At 33.4% G+C, this 21,898-nt stretch overlaps 2 protein-coding genes and 1 non-coding gene across 4 annotated transcripts; 1 reads left to right on the forward strand and 2 right to left on the reverse strand.

Moving 5' to 3' along the window:
• Positions 1-854: 854 nt before the first annotated feature.
• Positions 855-2,607, reverse strand: LOC107409859 (uncharacterized). Its single transcript, XM_048477870.2, has 3 exons — positions 2,240-2,607; positions 2,043-2,131; positions 855-1,939 (listed from the first exon to the last, which is right to left on the reverse strand). The coding sequence occupies exons 1-3, from the start codon at positions 2,327-2,329 to the stop codon at positions 1,147-1,149; spliced, it is 972 nt and encodes a 323-aa protein (XP_048333827.2). The 5' UTR covers positions 2,330-2,607; the 3' UTR covers positions 855-1,146.
• Positions 2,608-4,501: 1,894 nt separating this feature from the next.
• LOC112492238 (heterogeneous nuclear ribonucleoprotein 1) lies at positions 4,502-8,550 on the forward strand. 2 transcript variants are annotated; one of them, XR_007241941.2, is made up of 3 exons: positions 4,502-4,914; positions 6,291-7,570; positions 8,056-8,550. XR_007241941.2 is itself a non-coding variant. In XM_048477159.2 (2 exons), exons 1-2 carry the CDS (start codon positions 4,693-4,695, stop codon positions 7,437-7,439), a joined length of 1,371 nt encoding a protein of 456 aa, XP_048333116.1. In that variant the 5' UTR covers positions 4,502-4,692; the 3' UTR covers positions 7,440-7,799. The 2 variants fall into 2 exon arrangements, 1 of the variants encoding a protein (XP_048333116.1); XM_048477159.2 differs by lacking the exon at positions 8,056-8,550 and having other exon boundaries at positions 6,291-7,799.
• A 474-nt stretch (positions 8,551-9,024) lies between these two features.
• On the reverse strand, positions 9,025-21,378 carry LOC107422786 (uncharacterized). The gene is made up of 31 exons (XR_009638214.1): positions 20,937-21,378; positions 20,569-20,786; positions 20,363-20,468; positions 20,167-20,268; positions 20,009-20,068; positions 19,858-19,936; positions 19,618-19,765; positions 19,380-19,503; positions 19,040-19,220; positions 18,777-18,805; positions 18,414-18,562; positions 18,177-18,279; positions 17,996-18,091; positions 17,842-17,897; positions 17,603-17,732; positions 17,279-17,341; positions 17,117-17,176; positions 16,861-17,022; positions 16,665-16,738; positions 16,477-16,570; positions 16,206-16,342; positions 16,007-16,087; positions 15,800-15,905; positions 11,513-11,626; positions 10,739-10,801; positions 10,570-10,629; positions 10,318-10,479; positions 10,023-10,096; positions 9,583-9,930; positions 9,169-9,274; positions 9,025-9,084 (listed from the first exon to the last, which is right to left on the reverse strand). It is a non-coding gene; the product is annotated as an uncharacterized LOC107422786 (transcript).
• Between the last annotated feature and the right edge of the window lie 520 nt (positions 21,379-21,898).

Genomic DNA, 21,898 nt, shown 5'->3' on the forward strand with positions numbered 1-21,898 from the left:
ATTCGCTTCTAATGAATAATATTTTTGAATTTGATTTAGACTTTGAAATATTTAGTATTGACAGATAGTTTATGGCAAATCAAGAATCCGTCAATACAAAAGTCTCAAATTTCCCATCAAAATAAGAATCTATCATAGTCGGAGCTTTGAAATCTTGCAATAAAGAAGAATTATTCATTTGAATATATGCCTCTTTATTGCCATAATTGAGCATATTTTTACTGTATGTTCCATTAGCAGTCAATTTTTGTTTCTTGGCACCCACTGCGATAACATGGTCTGCTCAACATCATTATGTGTGACTTAAAGTCATATATGTAGACCATTCCGTTGTATATATTAAGCATTCTTCTTTTTTGGTGTCAAAATTTTCAAATTTTCAAAATGAATCCTAATTGCGGCTTAAAAAATCTCTTTATTTATTCCAGATTGGATTTAGGATTGACTTTACCATCTGAATTGTCTTTGTAGAGTGGTCATCATTTCTACTTGCAAATTATTTTTTGTTATCACATCTTGTATCTATATATTATATGTTGAAGTGGAGAGACTAGCATCTATTAAATGAAATTGTGAAACAAAAAATGAAAAATGAAAAAGTTTTTCAACTCTCACTAATAGTTTTGTTCTACATCATAATCATATGCTTAGCAATCTACGATCTGCTATTCTAATTCAATTTTGGACAAAATAGGAGCATTATTCTAAAAAGTTATAATTACTTTTTAAGGTAATCTTCCATAAAATTTCTTGAATGTTTTCACTTTCTTTTTACTGTATCTGGTTTGGAAACACCTAAAAGTCAATGTTCCAGAACCAATCTAATTATCAAAGTAAAGAATATCAAAATCCTTATGAGTAAAGAATGGTCTCCCTTTATTATCAGTGTCTTAATTATCCATACAGTAAGGCCTGGAAGAGAAAGTGAAAGCACACTTCCATAACAGTACGGACAACTTCACAAAAAAAACATCATCATTCACAATAAATTCACAAACAATTTCAAAAACAAAAACACAAACAACAAACAACCAAAACCCCTTCAACAGTTCTTCACATTCAGAAAGTATGCTAGCTTGAATTTTATAGCTGTTTTTTGACTTCGATAAAATTTTACTTTCAAAAAGATCTCCAAAAATATATAGATTAGCAGGCTTTCAAGAAGGTTGGCTCAAAAACTGATCTGTCTCCTCTAATTTTCCATGAATTCGAAGTTTCCAATGTTGCTGTTGGATTTGTTATCGGAGAATTTAACCAGCTTGAAAGACTTGCATCAACCTTAATTTCTTGGAGTAGAGGTTTGGACTGGTTACACAATGGTGATGAACTAAAATTTGAGTTTGATCTAAAGGGTACTGAGGGTTCTGAGGGTTCTTGAAGAACCCCAATATTCTCCTTCCTTTGGTTCTTCTGTGGTACTGATTTTGCTTTGGCTGCTCTCCATTGACTCAGATTCTCTACTGGGCTCAGTACAGAATGTATATCTCGAACACTGAGTGGCATGGCATTGTTAGCATTTTCATCAACCACTGGATCAGAAGAAATTCCATTCTTTGAACTTAGAGAGGAAGAACAAAACTGCTTGGAAAACCCATCTTGGCTTGTTCTCTGGCCATCAATATCACTTTCCCAATCATATTCATTATCATCATCATCTTCATCTTCTTCATCATCCAAATCACTATCCTCAAATGCTATATCATCTTCTTCATCATAGCAGTCTCTGCAATTTTGATACCTGTAGTTTGAGTGGGAAGTGGAATTTGTTCCAGATAACAAGCTTCCTCGTGCTACTTCTCCTCCATTCTTTCCCATTTTCTCCTCCTCTTCATCCTCCAACAAATTGTAAGTGTTGGAGATTGGTTCATAGGTTTGCACATTTAGATTAAAACTAACTTTCTTTCTGGTTTTCAATTTTTGCTGCTCCTTAGGATTTTCTCTAATATTCATAAAAAAAAAATCCAGAAAAAAAGAAAGAAATAAAACATTATTTCATTTTGCGCTAAGAATAATAGGAAGCAGATTAAAGTAACTTCACTGACCTGGGTTCAGATACTGCATTGTTGGGATTCTTTGCTTTGCCGATACTTATTATTGGAGATGAATCTAGTGGTTCATAACTACCTTTAATCTGCAACAAATAGTCCCAAAAAAAAATAAATAAATAAAACCCAAATTGGGTTCAATATGAAACAAACTGATAAAACAAAGAAAGTTTGCAGATTGAAGATGAACTTACTTGAGCAACAACTGAAACTCTATGGGAAGGGTTTCGACGCTTTCTTTTCTTATTGTTAGAGAAACCAAAACAGGCAAGAAAGCAACCCATGAGAATTAATCCCGATATAGTCACAGAAAAACAAAGACCGAGAATCTTGGGTAAATTTTAGTTAGTGGGTCTTGTTCTTCATGGTGAGCTTTTGGCTAAGAAATACAAGCAGAGAGATAGAAAGAATGACAAGGAAGGAGGAGAGAAGAGAAGGGTCATGGGGATTTTAAATCCCAATTTGGCTCCCAACGGTTTTGAAAATAGTGAGACGTTGGGAATTTAATGATGATGATGGGTATGTGGTGGGTTACACAGAGGTTGTCTTTTTTTTTTTTTTTTTTAATAATTAAAAAAAAAGTACGGACAACATTAACAGTTAGTTTCTATCTGTGTCTGATCTGCATTCTTGACAAAAATGCGGCTCTTATGCTCTCTCTCTTTCTGTCTCTATGTCCCTTTCTTTTTTGTTTTTGTTTTCAGGCCATTCATGAAAATCCAGCCATTTTCATTTTCTCACACACACCAAAGGTCCAAAGCTATCCGTTGGCTTGGTCTTACAAATTCTGTAGCCAAACTTTTTTGTGCCTTTTTTGTACAAATTTACAGTGACAAAATATAAAAATATGAAAGTAAAGATTCACCGAAAAAGAAAAAAAGTAAAGAAATAGTGCAACTTTGGAAGATTTTGATCCTCATATTTTACTCCAATTTTTTTGTAAATTTTTTTTTTAAACTCCATTTAACTAGCCTAATAAGATAAATTCATGATATTTAAATATAATTCATGTATTTGATTTTTTTTTTTTTTTTTGGGGGGGAAGAGAAACGGTAAAAAGTGAATTACTTTTTGTCTTTTAAACTTTGTAAAACAAAAAGGCAGTCAAAATTTCCCACCAGCTTGACTTCTATGAAATGAATTAGTCTGTGCTCTATGAGTCCTGACTTAACCAAACAAAACCCTGTTCAGAAGCAGAAATGGAAAGGGGAACGGCCATGGTAGCCAATAAGGAGTGCTTCATCTTTCTTAACCTTACATGATATCATGTCTGACTTAGAAGCTTCATGGAGTTGGGTTTGTCTGATTTGATAGTAAAGAAGCTATTAATAGAATAATGCTAAAGCTAATCACATTTGGTTATTTAATAAACAGGGTGTCTCACTAATTCATTAATTTAATTTTATTTGTTTTTTATAATCTGCTCTATAAAATGCACATTTTTTATATTTATTACTAACCAACAACATGGCTTAAAAAAAGGTTTGTAAAATTCAAGTGAAAGTTAAATCTAAAATATAGGACACCAAAAATGTTTTAACAAACTAGTAGCATCAAAACAATTCTAGAATTGAGAAACTTTAATGATTTTTTTAAAAAAAAAAATGAAAAAAAAGAAAATCCAGCATCTAAACAACGTTGTTTCTATGTAGAACAAAATTCTTAGAACAAGTACATCGTAATCATATATATATATATATATATATATATATATTTTTTTTTTTTATAAAAAAAGTACATCCTATTCATTCCCCTAGGATAGCCCACATAATAGTAAGTATTTGCTTTTTAATTTCAAAATTTTTAACTTTTTTTTTTTGGGTTAAAATTTCAAAATTTTTAACTTGTATCTATATCTAAAACATCTCTCTTTCTTATTAAATCAATATGTGTCTAAGAAAATTTTTTCAGAAGATAAATAAAATATCTCGGAGATAATTCCAAGAATTATGACCCAAATGCCTAATATTGTTATATAATTATTACAAGAATAAGAATATCGTTATATAATGCTTTATTTTAAACAAGGGTTAGGGTTCTTTTTATGAGATTCCCACAACTGAAAGTAAAAATGGGAAAATGACCAAAACCTTTTGAAAGTATAATTCTGCTCAAACTATAACCTAATTTAGCCTTTCTCTAATTTGGAAAAAAAAAATATATAGCTATATAAATTATAATATGTAATATACAAATAACAACTATACATTGTCATAAATGATAAAAGAAAAAATATGACTAATTCTTGCCATAGTTTGAACAAAATTATAAATCCAAAGATATTTTTTTTAATAAATATAAGAGAGGTTAAATAGGACAAAATTTAATTACATCCTGGCCGTCAATTGCCAGTTCATATCAAAATCACTCCCATCCAACCAATCGAATACATCACAACCGTCCATATGGAATACTTTTCCCCCATATTGTCAAAGCACATACTTATTCACTTTCGCACTTGACCTTAGAATTCTCTCTCTCTCAAAGACGGCCACGAACCCTCTTCTCCTCCTATTCCCAAATCACAAAGAAGACCGAAAACCCCCAAAAGAAGAAGGAGAAGAAGAAGAAGAAGAAGAAGAAAGAAATTTGTCACAAAAGCTTGAGAGTAGGAGAGTGGAGGTTTTGGGGTGGTTTCAAAATTGAAATGGATTCAGATCAAGGAAAGCTATTCATTGGTGGGATTTCATGGGAAACTACGGAGGAGAAGCTAAAAGACTACTTTGCTAGCTATGGGGATGTTTTGCAGACAGTAGTGATGAGGGACAAAGTCACTGGGAGGCCCAGAGGTTTCGGGTTTGTGGTTTTTTCAGATCCTTCTGTCCTCGATAGGGTTCTTGAGGATAAGCATACCATTGATGGGAGAACGGTGAGTGGCCCTTTCTTATTCCCCATTTTCCCTTTGTTTTTGGCGTATTTTGACAGTTCTCGTAATGGGTTTTTTTTTTTTTTTTTTCCCCACCATTAATTGAAGATTAAATTATTGGGTCTTTTTTGTTTTGTGTGTTTTTGTTATTGGTGGTGTGAAGTTTAGAACTTTTTGGGTGTTTGAAATTGTGATTGTTTTGTTTGAGAATGATGGTCAGTAATTGTGTTAAGTTTTATTATTGGGATGCTGCTGTTAAATGCTTAATTTTGTTCGTTTTTAGTTAAGATGGTACCTTTTTATTTTTCTGGGTTTTCTGGATTTAAATGTTCTGCGGTTCATACATGTTTGTGCGTGTGTGAAGAGTCCCTATGATTTTTCCTTCAAGCTTGCTTTTCTTTATGTGTATGTTAGCGTTGGTGGAGTTAAATGAAGAAGAGTTTATGGAATTCTAAAATAATTGGTCTTCCTTTCAATTACTTTTTACTTAATTCTAAGAGATGCAATATGTTTGCTGGAAATGAAGGAAATCTGCCATTTATTGGGTGTATGGATCCCCTTAGTCCCTTGTTCTTTTTAAAATATACGCAATTCACACCGATTGTTAGTTTGATGGTTCTACTAATTTTTAAGTACTTGTTTGCCACCCTGACACCCTTAGTATAAGTTTTGTCAATGGTGAAATTGTTTAATTTGTTATTGGAATTTATACTTATGATTTTCATTGGTGACAAAGGATGAAAAGATGTAATTAATGGTACTCAGTAAATGGGTCGAGGGCACTCAACTCTGTTGGTTCAGTTGTTGTTATCTTTCAAGGTTGGGACTCTTACAGTCTTATTTTGTTTACATGTTTGGCACATGATATGCCTTTGACAAATTTTGTAGATTGTTTTAGTTTTCTATATCTGATGCCTTTTATGTGGAGATATGTAGTTACTGGTTTTACAACCTGGTTGCTTGAGATAAGTATTTGAGATGGATACGTAAATTGATTTTGTGATTTTGTATTTTTTGCTCATTTTGTTAGTTATTTTCTACTACCAATGAGATAATTAATTCAGAGACTACAGATGCTCATAAAGACCAGTTACCAGTTCGCACCTCAATTTTTATTCCCTTTGTAAACTTATTTTTATGGGCTATAGACGCCTTTGTTAGAATGCCAGATCCTGATGATGATCCTAATAGATATAAATGGTGGTGTTTTTGTATTTGATTTTATGTTTTCTTGAGCTATTTAATTTATATGCATGTCTGAATTTTCCAGATGCTTGAGTAATCGTTAAATGCATATCAGGAGGCTCTTGTGCAGTAAATGAATCCAAGCTCCTATCTATCTGTGATTTGCTTGCATAACCACTAGTTTTATGTTTTAGGTTGAGGCTAAGAGGGCCTTATCAAGAGAGGAGCAGCAAACATCAGCCAGATCTGGAAATGCTTATCCTGCTAGAAATGCTGGGAATGGTGGAAATATGAGGACTAAGAAGATATTTGTTGGAGGGTTGCCTCCCACTTTATCTGAAGAAGGATTTCGTGAGTATTTTGAGGGTTATGGCCATGTAACTGATGTGGTAGTCATGTATGACCAAAATACTGGACGACCTCGTGGATTTGGATTTATTTCCTTTGATACTGAAGATGCAGTCGATAGGGTTTTGCACAAGACATTTCATGATTTGAACGGTAAGCAAGTGGAAGTAAAGCGTGCTCTTCCTAAAGATGCCAATCCTGGAGGAGGTAGCCGTGGGGGTGGAGGTGGTGGTGGTTACCAGGGCTATGGGGCATCCGATGGCAACCAAAATTCTTATGATGGTCGGATGGATTCCAGCAGGTACATGCAATCCCAGAATGCTGGGGGTGGGTTTACACCTTATGGTTCCTCTGGGTATAATGCACCTAGTTATGGTTATGGTCCTTCAAATAATGGCATTGGTTATGGGGGTTATGGGGGTTATGGTGGCCCTGCTAGTGCTGGATATGGAAACCCTAATGCTCCTAATGCTGGTTATGCAAGTGGTCTACCAGGTGCCCATAGAAGTTCATGGAACACTCAAACCCCCTCTGGATATGGTGCAATGGGCTATGGGGGTGCTGGTCCTTGGGGTGTACCAGGTGCCGGTGCTGCTGCAGGCAGTGGTGGCCCTGGTTCTGCACCTGCAGGGCAATCTCCCAGTGGAGCTGCTGGATATGGGGCTCAAAGTTATGGTTATGGTGGGTATGGTGGAAGTGAGGGGTCCTATGGGAATTCAGCTGGGTATGGTGCTGTTGGAGGGCGTTCTGGGAGTGCTGGTAGCGTTGGTGGTCAAAGTGGGGGAGAACTACCAGGGAGTGGTGGTGGCTACATGGGGGGTGGCTATGGTGATGCAAATGGAAATACAGGCTATGGAAATGCTGCATGGAGGTCTGATTCGTCGCAAGGTTCTGGAACTTACGGGGCTCCTCAGGCAAATGGTCCTCAAGGGGGGCAAATTGGTTATGGTGGTTGGTATGGTGGTGCACAGGCGCGACAAGCCCAACAACAGTAATTTTGACGGTTGCAAGTGAGCAGATGTTCATCTTTGTTTTATGGATCTCTCTTGATAAATGAGGTCATAGTGGTTTCTCATTGCCAGCAGCAGCACTGCCTCAAGTTGGATGTCAATACTCCTTGGGACTGGTTGGATTGCTTGAATCCCAGTAGTTTGCAGTATCTATTTTTCTAGTCCATAATAAGTAGTTACCTTGGGACGTAGTAGATGCTTCTCTTTTTTAGTATTTGCTTCTGAGTGTAGTTTTAATTTTGGTGTGCTTATGATATTCTACTAGCTGATCTGGCATTTTCCTTCTTGTTCGTAGTGTTTAAGCTAAAAGTAGCTTATATATAACCTTATTATGTTTGCTTTTTACGATAGTTTGATTATTATGTTCAAATCTTGCTAATTTTTCTCCAGTTTTTAGATAAGGAATGTATCCTACTTAGTAATTCGATAGTTATGTTTGATTGGATATGGCGAGTAGGAATACAGAGATTAGTTGGGGGTTTTTACTGCTAGCGAATGGAGATATGAGCTGATCACTTCGTAATAGATAGCGATATTGGTAGTGGTAGTTGACACTTTGTCGATGGCATAATCATTTTCCCCCTGTATTTGCCCTTGTCAGGAGGAGAGGTGCACAAGTTCTAAAGTGAAGTGTCCACTCCACTCATGGCTGAACACAAGCTTCATAGTGCATGTTCATTGGGGGTGTTCAGCATGGAATTGAGTTTGAGGACTTTGTTCAGTTGAAAATTACGCATTTACATGAGCCAATTCATTCTCAAGCCAGACCAACACTGCCAAACTTTGCAGATTTCTCACATTGAAGTCACTGTTTTCGTAATTTGCATTCGGTTTTGTGGTTGGCTGATTGAATTGTGAGATGAGCGGCTTATGGTATGTTGGTCTCACTTTAAAATTTGATGGTACGACTGCCTTATGATTCTTAGGATTAGATCATGGAATGTGATTCCATATGTTTAGAGTAACCAGAAATGAGTTTCCCTGACAAAAAACAAACAGTGTCATAAAAATTTCGGAATGAATTAGTAGATCTTCCTCAAATGCTTTGTTGGTAATTGCTTTTTGAGAAAATATAAGCTTATCCATATTTATGTTTGTTCACCGATTCGCTGACTTGTTACAACTGTTGCAACAATAGAGTTTGCCTTTATAGTACTACTCTCTGTTACTAAACTGGTGTGTGCAATGAGTCTTTTTGACTGAATTGTAGGTGAAACCAGGTGATTCTTTTAGGGCGTTTCAAATCTTCTGATTTCTTGGATGATGTGTGTTAAGATTTTTCTGAGAGAGAGGCTTTTGACTAATGAAATTCTTGGTCTTTTGGTTTCTGTTACAATGTGGAGTTTTGGAATTAGTTTTTCAACAGTTTCTAATGATAATTTTATGCATAATATGCTTTTTATCCGTAAAAAGGAACAAATTCAAATTGATTTTTATTTCATGCATAATTATATAACTTGAACCGTTGCATCACATCACAGTTTGGTTGAATAAAATCTAGTATTTTATTTATATTACAATATGATTTTTGTAATTTAAGCACTCAGCAAATGATGGTGGATGGCTGTTTTCATGGATCGTTAAATGCAGCAACATTTACATTGGCATTGCCAGGGCTTGAAAACACCATCTATGAAACACAGAAGGAGAATTATCAGTTTGAAATGGTTAAATACTTGGCCTAAAACAGACATTGAAAAATGAACTTTGATACCTGGTAATCGTTTAGTGTATGTGTCTCGAAACCTGCTGCACTATAATCAAAATAATATTCCCATGTCGGTATGAATTTTTCGTTGAATCCATGAACTAGGCTTTCACTAAAAACCCAACAATTAATCATGAATTCATGATCACATGATATTGATTTGAAGTTACAAAATCATGTTTAAATGAAATTGTGTCTGCCTGCATAAAATTTTTTAAGAGATAACCATACTAAATATAATTATGTCCTTACCATCGATTCTGCTAGAAAATTTTCCTCCAAAGTCTCAGTGTTCGGTAGTGATGAGGTCCAATGTTTTCTAGGTGCTCTACTCTGCAATTCCATTTATTTTGTTAAATTCCCAAACATAAACATGTAGACTCTGCCTGAAGGAGACTGCAAATTAAAACTAAAATTTACCGGAGTCTTGATGAAGCAGCCATGGCTGATGTTACTCTACTTAATGAAGCTACACATGCTCCAGGAAAAATATACTCTTTGATGAAATCTGAACTTTGCCTGTACTCCTCGTAGCGTTCATCTGGCATCGCTATGAACGAATTAAAAGAAATTGAAAAAGAAAAAAAGTCAGCAACATAACTATGCCAGTATTTTGTGACAACCTTGACTTGAACAATAACTAGAACCAAATAAAGATCCATATGAAAGATTACCTGTCGAACAACAATCCCATCTTCTGCTAGTACAGATTCAAAGCAACCAAAGTAATCATCGACATATTCATGGCCAATATGTTATAGCACCTCACTGAAAAAAATTACAGCAAGCAACGTATGATGGTTTAGATTTTGCTGATGAATATTTTTGTTGGATATAAATAGGATAGAAAAGCTACTCACACTGATATGATTCTGTCGTATTTAGAGTTATTGGGAAATTGGCAATAGTCGCAAAGAAGAAATTTGATGTTGTCCTGATAATATAGTTGATTAAACTTCCACATAAATGAGCTATAGCTAACATTTATTTTCGTGGGAAAAAAAAGAAAAGAAAAGAAAAGAAGAAAACACTCTGTTTGGAACTAGACCAAACCAGACCATTATCCAATGCAGAGGCAATAGTTACAAAAAGGAACTGCTAACACAATAGGGAGATCTGATTTTGTATGCAAATTTTCATTAGTAACTTTGAGACCTGAAGACCAGCTTCTGCAACTTTCTTTTGTGCAAAATGCAGTTGCTCCTCTGACAAAGTGATGCCGGTGTACTTGCATCCAGTTTGTTTGACGAGTTCAATAGCAAAAATTCCCCAGCCAAAACCAATCTCAAGAGCTTCATGCTTCTTTTCAATTCTAGCCTATATTGAAACGAAAAAGGAAAACTTTAGGAATCATCTTTGGAGAGACACATGAAAAAAATTGACTGAAATGTTATAGACAAGACCAACTTTTTCGATGAGAATGGAGATCTTTCTCTTTTGTGCAGACTTCTAGTCTTCATCTTTTGTCTATTAAAAAAATAAGTTTAACATGGAAACAATTACAAGTCAAACTTTCAAAAGATAGCTTTTTATTGGTAGTGTTAGTGCCAATTTATCAAAATATTTTGTTGCTTACCTTAAATATAGCACAGAAGTATTGCATTGTTTCACCCAACAAGAAAGCAAAAAGTTCACTAGTCTGTAAACTCACCAAAAAACAATAATAAGCTTATGCAATGATGGATACTAATTGGTCTTAGTGGATAAAGAACAAGAAAATTGATTGTTGGCAGAACTGGAAATTTGCAGTCCTAGACAATCTTTCAAATTCCTCAAACAAAGGCAAACTTCCTAGTTGTAGAACTAGCATGTTCGGTAAAACTGTACGAGTAAAACAAGCTAAAAACTATAATCGTTACCTATCTAATGTTAGTCTTTTTCTAACAGTTGCAGTTTTTGGCGTTGATGGTAATTTAACATGGCACTAGAGCCTAATACTTCAGCTTAAGCTAGAAAGTTTATACTCTTATACCAGATCATAATGACAGATGTTCCTGCGAGCCTGTGTAGGAGTATTTGGCCATGTGACATGTTGAAAGAAGAATTTTGCCGAGGATAAACTAGCTATGATTAACAATGGTGTCCACCATCCCCTCAAGCTAACAAAAATGCAAATGATCAACTTAACAAAATGTAGGAGATGACTATTATAGCTAGTATATGTATATGCATGTAACATATTTATATAAAAGCATAGCGTTTCTTGTTTAATATCGAGACAGAACAACTTGCATCTCTGTTGGCAATGCAAATCTGCAAAATGAATTTAGCAGCATATGTTCAATGGAAGTAAACACCAGAAGATAGTAACAGTATTAGCTTTCATGGGAAAATCTAATCCATATCTTACTCTAAAAAAGTTTAGAAGGCCTTCATCTTCATAACAAATGAGCAATCTCCATTGACATATGCATCTGCAAAGCCTAACTCTGCTTGTGTCATAACATGATACAAATAGATTATACATTTAAACCATATGTTTCATAAAAAGAAAATGTTCTTTCATTATCTATCCCCATTAGAAAAACCACAAACTTAAAGCAGGCAGTAAAAAAAAAACCTTCCAGTAAAACTGTGGACTGTGAATCTTCAGAACTGTCCTAAGAGAACATCGTTTTGTTTTCTGGTTTTCTCAAACTTAAAAATAGTGCCTCCTTCCTCCACTAAACTATCACAGCATAAAATATTTCATGTCAGTTATCTCAAAAAAGTTGACATTGAAACTCTCCAATAAAAAAACAATAGTAGAAACTTATGGGATGCATGAACCAAATCAGATAAGGGAAATGAAATTGGTCGCTGTCCTTTATAACGTTTACTGGATAGCTAGTTGAATAACAAGTATATTCATATCAAACATCCATGGGAAATATAATGTCCAAGAAATCTAGTAATGAATAGGCATGCCCCTGTTTCTACCAGTGAAGGTACGAAGCCCTTAATTCTTGAAAGGACACCTCACTATCAATCTACATTTCCATCAATTCTTGAAGGGACTCTTAAAATGATATAGAATTGTCTAAGTTTGGGGTGTCACATTTTCCACTTTGATATTTTAGCACGTTCAATGACTCAATAATATTTATTCAGTCATTGTCCTAATAGGACGTGCTGCTAATAATCAAATCTTCATGATTTTTTTTTATTTTTATTAACTCTTAGATTGGTTCAAGAGTAAAGATTTAAAATATATTTGGGGTGGTTCATTTGAGTTTAATGAAAACTAAAATTGTAATAGGGTAAAGTGAACCTATATGCACACATAAAAATTTTCAATATAATCTTTAAATTTCAACTCTTGAAAACAATCAAAAAAGGTAAAATAGAGGTCCAGGGTGGTTTTCTATGGACAGTGTTGACCTGAGAATTTCTAAACATGTGTTTATGTTTTTGTAAAAAGATTCTTTGTTCATCACCATGTTGTCTATGTTTTAGGCCAAGTCTTATTCACTTGGAACTGACTATTCTTCTTTCGGTTTGATAGATGTTGTTTTCTCGACCTGGCGATGGCGATGTAAATGTTGATGCATTTAACAAACCATAAACAGGGCCATGGACCGACTGCTCATATTCCATGTTCATATTCTATGCTCAACCTCCATATCCATTATATCCCAAAAAAAAAAAAAAAAAATCTCTATCTGATCTGATTAAAAATGAATTTTATTTTGTTAATGTTTTGTAATAAATCATATACAATAGAACTCATTCAACCAAGGATGATTCAACCAATAGAGTTCCCTCAATGTAAAAAATAAAAATAAAAAAATGAAAAACAAAAGAAAAAGAAGAAGATGGTTCAAGTTATATACTTATACACACATTACAAATAAAGGGGGAAAATTACATACTAGCTCTAAATTATGACATGTTTTTAATCAATTTGTCTTATAAGCTTCATAAATGAAATATATATATATTTTTTTATGTTATCGTTTAATTTTTATCAGTTTTCATCCAAAAATAGTTATAATTTAGGCACTCATTATTTATATGTTTGAATACTATAGTTGGTTAATTTTGTTGAAATGTAATAGAAAAAAATAATAAAAAAAGGGTTAGTTTATATCATAAAAAAAGGTGTTAGTTTGATACCACTCTATATTTCGTGAAGAAAATTGCCTTAGAAAAAAGTTTATATGAGGTAAACTAACATAGGTGATCAAAGTACAAAAAAAGTTATTTATAATTTTCTTTGAGAAAATTTTAAGTTTCTATATATACCATCAAATTAACTGGAAATCAGATAAAAAAAAAAATGAAAATGAAAAAAGAACCTCACATAGAGACCTTCATATTCAAAATATTAATTACAAAGTTACCTCAAACATCGTCATTGAACCAGAGTCATCTCTTGTAATTTTTGTGTACAATTGCTGTTACCGACATACATATATACAGAGTCAATCTTTTTTATTAGCACGTCCGATAGATGGTTTTCTATTAGTATTTTTATTAATATTATTAGTTATTGAATTATTTTAAGAGATCGAATTTAAAAATGTTTTAATGGAGTATATAAATCTGATGAAATATTATAAATTTTCAAAAGTAAAATAAATTTAGAATCATTTAAAAAAATCACCCAAACAACTTATTAGGTTTGAATTACATTCAAACAAAGAAGGTAGTTGATGGAGAAGATATGGTTAGCAAGTATAGGTGAAGGTAATTATTGTTCTGGTTTCAGTGACATTATTAAATTATACAAATTCCTTAAAAAAATTTAATATAATCAATGGTTGGAATTTATGTGTCTCGGAACTCTTGAAAAGGACAGCACTCTGAAGGGTTTTCTGGGCCAATCTGTACAAGTTTGGTGAAAAAAATAAATTAATTTATTGTAAGTTTCTTATGCCATTGTTTGTTTCAAGGTGAAATCTGGATTCTTTGCTCATTAGCTATTTAATTTCAGTAGTTTTTGTGTGTGTGTGTGTGTGTGTGTGTGTGTGTGTGTGTGTGTGTGTGTGTGTAGAAATCCTCAATTTTATGGTAAATAAATATAATTCCTCAATTGTTATTTTTTAGTTCAATTCAATAATGATATAAACTCTTTGATATTATCTCTGCATTTCAGTTCTATATTAATATTGTACAAAAATAAGTAACAAATTGAGGATTTGTATATACACACACACTACTGAAATTAAGGAAAACATACATTCCAAGCTTTAAAAAAAAAAAAAAAAATCCAAAAAAGGCTCATGAGAAAGCTAAGGAGCAAAGAATCCAGATTTCACCTAGCAACAAACAACACTATTATAAGAAACTTACAGTAAATTTAATGTATTAATTTCTTCATCAAACTTGTAAAGACTAACCCACAAAAACCCTTCAGAGTGCAGTCCCCATTTTTTATTTTTTATTTCAAGAGTTCCAAGACACATACATTTCAACCATTTATATTAAAAGACTGCATATTATCTTTTCCTAGGGACTCTTTTTTTGGGAAGAAGGAATTTTTATAATTTAATAATGTCACTGAAACCAGACAACTAATTATTAGAGTTATATTATTTTTTATATTTGTATATTTGTATTATTGTTTAGTTTAAAAAATTGCAATAATAAAAAGATACCCTTCTTCTTTTCCAACAAAAAAAAAAAAAAAAAAAAAACAATCATTCTTCTCCCTCTCCTCTTTTGTTTTGCTTTGTTTGTATATCTTAACACCAATTACCTACACCTATCATTGCAACACTCATCTTCTTCATCAACCAGCTAATCTGTTTGAATGTTATTTCAGTCCTAAACTGATTATATATATATATAAACTAATTCTGTAATTAATATTTTGTCTATAAAGGTTTGGGTGGGTTCTAGATTTCTGATTGAAATTAACTTGGTCTATCCGTTTTCCAGTTTATGTTATACATAGCAACTTAAAATTTTTCCAAACAAGATTATAAAATAAGTATTTTTTCTACTTCAACTTTAAATTTTAGTTTGAATTTTTAATAGTCCTGATCACCTATATATGTTTTAGTTTTTCAACAATTTCTACTAACAATTTTATATATAATATGGTATTTAACCACAAAAGGAGCACACATAAAATGATTTTTATTTCAAACATAATTATAACTTGAACCAACCATTACAACAGAATTTGGTTCAATAAATTCTAGTATTATATTTATTTTACATTATAACTTATGTAATTTGAGCCCTCTCTCTCTTTTTTTTCTTTTTGTTTTTTTTTTCTAAATTTTTTAATTTTATAAAAGTAATTTGAGCACTCTCAGCAAATGATGGTGGATGACCATTTTCATAGAGTGTTAAATGCAGCAACATTTACATTGGCATTGCCAGGCCTTGAAAACACCATCTATGAAACACACAGAAAAAGAAGACATCGGTTAATTGAATGTTAAAATACTTGGCCAAAAAAACAGACACCAAAATGAACTTTGATACCTGGTAATCGTTAAGTGTATGTGTCTTGAAACCTGCTGCACAATAATCGAAGTAATATTCCCATGTCCGAATGAATTTTTCATCGAATCCCAAAGCAACGATTTCACTAAAAACACAACAATTCGCTAGTAATATAAAATTATGTCTAAAAACTATAACTAATATATATATATATATATATATATTTCCCCCCCCCCCCCCCCCCCCCCCCCCTTGATACCTGGTAATCGTTAAGTGTATGTGTCTTGAAACCTGCTGCACAATAATCGAAGTAATATTCCCATGTCCGAATGAATTTTTCATCGAATCCCAAAGCAACGATTTCACTAAAAACACAACAATTCGCTAGTAATATAAAATTATGTCTAAAAACTATAACTAATATATATATATATATATATATTTCCCCCCCCCCCTTGCCTAATACCTTTGATTCTCCAAGAAATTTTTCCTCCAAAGTCTCAGAGTTGTGTAGTAATGAGGTCCAATATTTTCCAGGTGCTCCACACTACAAAGTCCAATGAATTTGTTAACATTAAAAAAAAAAAAAAACAAATATATATATATATATATATATATATAGCCTGCTTAATGGAAATTATAATAGTTGAGGAAATTTAATTTACCAAAATCTTGATGAAGTAGCCATAGCTGATGTTACCCTACTTAATGAAGGTAAACATGCTCCAGGGAATATATACTCTTTGATGAAATCTGAACTTTGTCTGTATTCCTCGTAACGTTCATCTGGTATGGCTTTGAACTGGGTAGGAAATTAAAAATGAAAAACATTTAGCAACATAAATACACTGGTGTATCTATATATATATATATGTATGTTGTATGAACCTTGAAAATAATCAGATCAAGGAAAAGATCCATGCAAATTACTATAACCTGTAGAACGAAAATCCCATCTTCTGCTAGTACAGATTCACAGCAACCAAAGAATTCATCCATTTTACCATGGCCAACATGTTCTAACATCTCACTGAAACATGCAACAACCACAAATCATTCCATTAATTTGTTAGGAGTGTAACCAATTCTTCATGTAAAATTGGATTGGCAAAAGTACTACTAACCAAGATATGATTCTATCGAATTTGGATGTACTGGGCAATTGGCGATAGTCACAAAGAAGAAATTTGATGTGGTCCTGATAGATTAGTTGAATAAATTTCTGACATGTTATGACTTGAGCTTCAATTTATTTTCATGCATATTTGTGAGATCATAATATGTTTTTAAAATGTAAAATTTCATTAGTAAGTTTGAGACCTGAAGACCAGCATCTGCAACTTTCTTTTGTGCAAATTTTAGTTGCTCGTCCGACAGAGTGATTCCTGTGTACTTGCATCCGGTTTATTTGACAAGTTGGATAGCAAAGAATCCCCAACCACACCCAATATCAAGAACTTCATGCTTCTTACAAATTCTAGCCTATATCAATAATATGACAAAGGAAAACTTAATGAATCATCTTGTAAAGACATGAAAAATAAAATTTACAAGAAATAACATGGAGAAGACTCACTTTTTCAATGAGAACAGACACTTTTCTCAGTTGTGCAGAGTTCAAGTCTTCATCTTTTGACTATTAAACATGATTCAATGTGGAAAAAACAGAAGTTTAACAACCAAAAAAACATTTTATAATTAGTGTTACTGTCAACTGCCACAATGGTATACTACTGACCTTGAATATGGCAGAGGAGTATTGCATTGTTTCACCCAAGAACAGAGCAAAAAGTTCATTACTCTGTAAACACCGAAAAAAATATTGGTAAGCCTCTTCTTGATGAATTCTTATTGGTTTCAGAATGTACAGAAAAGGAAATTCATTGAAGAGAAAAATTGAAAATTTCTGTTTTAGACCACACTTTCAACTGATTAAAAATAGAGGTTACCTGATACTAAAACTAGTATGGTCACTAAAAAATACATGGTTAAACGTATTTAGGTACTGATGATAATTTAACACAGTATCAGAGCCAAATTCTTGCAGCTTGGGCTAACATACCAGGTCATAGTGACGAGAGATGTTCCTTCGAGCTTGTGTAAGTGTATTTTGCCTACAAACATGCTGAAAGAAGAATTTGGCTGATGATATACTAGCTGTGAATAACAACGGTGTCCACCAACCCCTCAGGCTAACAAAATGAAAATTGTCAATGATGAGATGTAGGAGACAACCATTATTAGCATCGCTTGTAGCTTGTATTAGGATATGTATGTATATATATTTATATGGAAGTATACCTTTTCTTGTTTACATTTGAGACAGAACGATTTGCATCTCTGTTGGCAATAAAAATCTGCAAAATGAATTTTGCAGCATATATTCAATGGAAGTAAACACTAGAAGATATATTCACTTTTCGTGGGGAAATGAAAATCTAATTCATAATCTTACCTCAAAAAGGTGTAGAAGACCTTCGTCTTTATCAACCAAAGAGCAATCACCATTGACATATGCATCTGCTAAGCCTAAATCTGCTTGTGTCATAACCTGTCAAATAGATTTTCACCTCAGTGATTGTGAATTTTGTGCCAGTTTAAACCATATTACATTAACAATGTTCTTTGATGCATACTTTCCAGTAAAACTGTGGATTGTGAACTGTCAGAACAGTCTTAAGAGAACATCTTGTTGTGGTTTTCCCAAAGTTGAAAATTGTGCCTCCTTCCTCCAATAAACTATCACAGCATAAAGCAATTCACATCAATTCTCTCAGACATGTTGAAACAATAGTAATAAATTTATGGGCTGCATGAACCTAATCAATATAGGAAATAAAATTCGTATCCATTTAGATAACAAGTATACTCACACCAAACATCCATTGGAGATATAATCTCGAAGAAATCTAGTAACAAATCGGCATGCTCCTGTTTCTACCAGTGAGGGTACCATGTGTTTTGGGCTACTCAGAAGGGAAAAACTTTTTCCTAGAATTCCATTAGCAGAAGCAATTCCAGCCTGCAAAGAACACCTTACTTTCATGCTGCATTTTAGAGTATTCTGATAAACACTTGAAGAGACACTTAAAAATTAAGATGGTATATATTTGCATAAGATAGTATTTTCCTTAGCCAATTAAAAGAGAAACTAAACTTGTGGCATTAATCATTGTTTGATAATAATGTCACTTTATCTTTACTAGTTACATAAACAGATTTCCTCTAATAACAACCTTCAATGCATCTTCACTGAAGCCATAGCCTGAAAGAAATAATGTATGGATACCTAGTTAGAAAATGTGAATTGCATACAAAACATTAAACATACTAAGCATCTGCTGAAGATGATTAAAGTAGTCTATACACAAGCATATGTGTACTTGACTCCATTTGCACTGAAGAATAGAGGACACAATCAGCTCCAAAACATGCATTTCCATTTTTTTTTTCTTCCTCTTATTTTCAATGTTTGTTTCTTAAAATAAGGAAATCTCACCCCCATATGCTCCGCAAAACCAAATTCCTCTCTTGCCTTGGATATGATGCAGCTCAAGCAAAGCTTTTGATGCAGCAACAGATGGAACTGGATGGCCAGTTGACCACCTAAACAAGGTATGTTTTGGTGGATGTTCTGGATTGAAAGTCACAAAGAATGGGAGACTTGTATCACCAATATTCTGAAGGTTCACAGAATCTTGGTTAGAGTAATCTACTAAATAATAGAATTCTTTTTTGAGAGAACAAAATCTATGATGAAGCTGAGAAGAAGAGACCAATTATTGCCATTGCACACATTGAGCTGGTATGTCAAACAGGACTTTTTGTACTTTACTAACCTGAAGCACATTGAGCCAGTATGTTAAGCATATTTTTTCATCTGTACTTCCTACGAAATTCCATGCGCTCCATGCAGCTTGGTTTTGAGGCATTAAATTTTTGTCACGGTGAAGGAAAATATCGCTGCAAGTACAGGTAAATCTCAGTAGAATGTCATTACCAAAGTGAGGATTTACTTCAATCTATCATTAGAAAACAGAACACATTCTAACTATGATACATGCATGGGATCCAAACCTATAGAAATATTGGAAAGCACCGAGGACTCTTAGTTCTTCAGGAGTAACTTGGTCTGCTAATATTTTAACAGCATCAGGGGCATGGAGAGCCAATATGCATCTCCTATAAACTTCTTCCGATCCATCTCCAGAGAGAACTATGCATCCTGTTAAGCCTTGTCAAAATATATGTTAGGAGGTGGCCTGTAAATGGTTCTAATCATGTCCTGTGAAAACCATGTTGTTCATTAATACTTACCCTCATCATTTGTTGAAATCTTCTGTACCTCACAACGAGTTCTTATCTGACATCCTCTGCTCTCCAACTCTTCTCTTACCTGAATTAGTATTTGGTTTTAGTCTAAAACAAAAGCACCTATACAGATACATGTTAAAGAAGAAATTAGCACCTTATTCAGGTAATAATGTGATTTCCCTTTAATTGTAAGCCATTTAGGGCGTCCAAAAATCTGCAACATAAACAAAAAACTAAAAAAATTAATTAAGCGCTTACACTTCCAATTGTTATTTTATCTGCAGCAATTACTTGGATTGAAGTAATACATACCTGAAGTAGATGATTATTTAGGCAAAATGAAAGAACAGAACGAGCAGAAAAGCTCATAACCTCTATTGCAGGGCATGGCCAGGCTGAACTGCAAATTGGAACCTACAGAAAATATTATGGCATTACCATATATATGGCCAGCTTAGCAAATGACAAAAATTGATAGACAGAACAGAATGCTTGAGTGATCTCTCACAAGATAAGCTTTCTGGAACAATTCTGAGTAACCATAAGACTTGACAAACTGTCCCAATGTTTCATTGTGATCAACATCCGGGTTGTTCTCTAGCTCCTCAAGGTAACTTCAAAAACAAAACCAAAAATAAGTTCCAAACTTCAGGTAGCTAGCTCAACTACTTCAAAACAAACAGAATTTTGCTAGGAGAAAACTGGAATTAATACCTGAAAGCATCATCCCTGAACTCGAAAATTTCTTTCAGCATTTGCCAAAAGTAAGGATTAAAGAGGTTCTTCTTCTGCGCAAACAGACTTGACAAACCATTTCTGCTGCCCCATTCACAGCCTCTTCCTCTGTCCAAACTCACTGCGAATGACATTTCTGAAGTCTCTATTCCAACTCCAAGCTTCTCAAACAACTCTATCATATTTGGATATGTTACCTGCATCATATTCCCATTTGTATACATATTCAAGCACCAAAGAATTAAACCCAACATTGTTTTCAATATTTAAGTTATTTCCATTTATGCCATATATGTGTATATATCTAAATGTAAATGTGAGTGTGAGTGTGAAGATGAGAAATTTACAGTGTTGAAGACCATGAAACCAAGGTCCAAATCAAAACCATCAATGGTTACAGTCTTGGAATGGCCTCCCAAGTAATCTTCCTTCTCGTACAAAACCACTTGAATACCATTTTTGGCAAGAATATAAGCTGAAACCAGCCCACTAAAACCTCCACCTATCACTGCCACTCTCATCTTCTTCCTCTTCAACTATAGCTAGATTTCTCTCTTCCTAGATTCACTCTGTGCTTGTATTTTGTTAAATCCTAGACAAAATTATATATAGTGTCACTTCTGATAATTATACACAAAAAAATTACCAGCATGACGTGGCCAGATGTTTCAGCTATTTTTGTAATTAATATTGTGACTATCAAATGAAGATAATATGAAATGAACAACCCAAAACAAGAACAGGTACTGAAACTTCCTTTATCAAAACAACATATACACACATATATATATATATATATATGAAGCTGATTTTTTTTTTATTTTTTATTTTTGGCCCCCTTTTGCAAGAGTTTTGATAAATCTATGCAAATGGAGGCAGATTTCCAAGACAACAATTATAATTTTTTGCTTGAAGTTTGTCCTGATTCCCTTGCGTGTGTGATTTTACTTGATAAGTCATAGTTTTCTTGAAAGCGGTACAATGAACCAAAAGAAAATAAAAGTTGTAAAGCTAATTAACCATGTGGTCTAATTGACCTTTTTCCGCCTCTCCACACTTTCGTATTTTATTTTATTCTTTTTTTTCCCCCTTAATGTCTTCTATATTTCTCATTATTGTTTGTGTTATATATTTGTGGGGACTAATTTGGTGATTATAATATTATTATTTGTTAAAACATCATAAACAGGCACTCAACGATGTCACTGTTAAAACAAATTAAAATAGGCTTAGCAGCTATTTAACAGATAATAAAATATAAATATTTGAAAACTACTAAAAAAATATATGATTCTGATCAAATAAATTA

This window comes from Ziziphus jujuba, chromosome 3 (assembly GCF_031755915.1).
Source record: "Ziziphus jujuba cultivar Dongzao chromosome 3, ASM3175591v1".
NCBI classification, from domain to species: Eukaryota; Viridiplantae; Streptophyta; class Magnoliopsida; order Rosales; family Rhamnaceae; genus Ziziphus; species Ziziphus jujuba.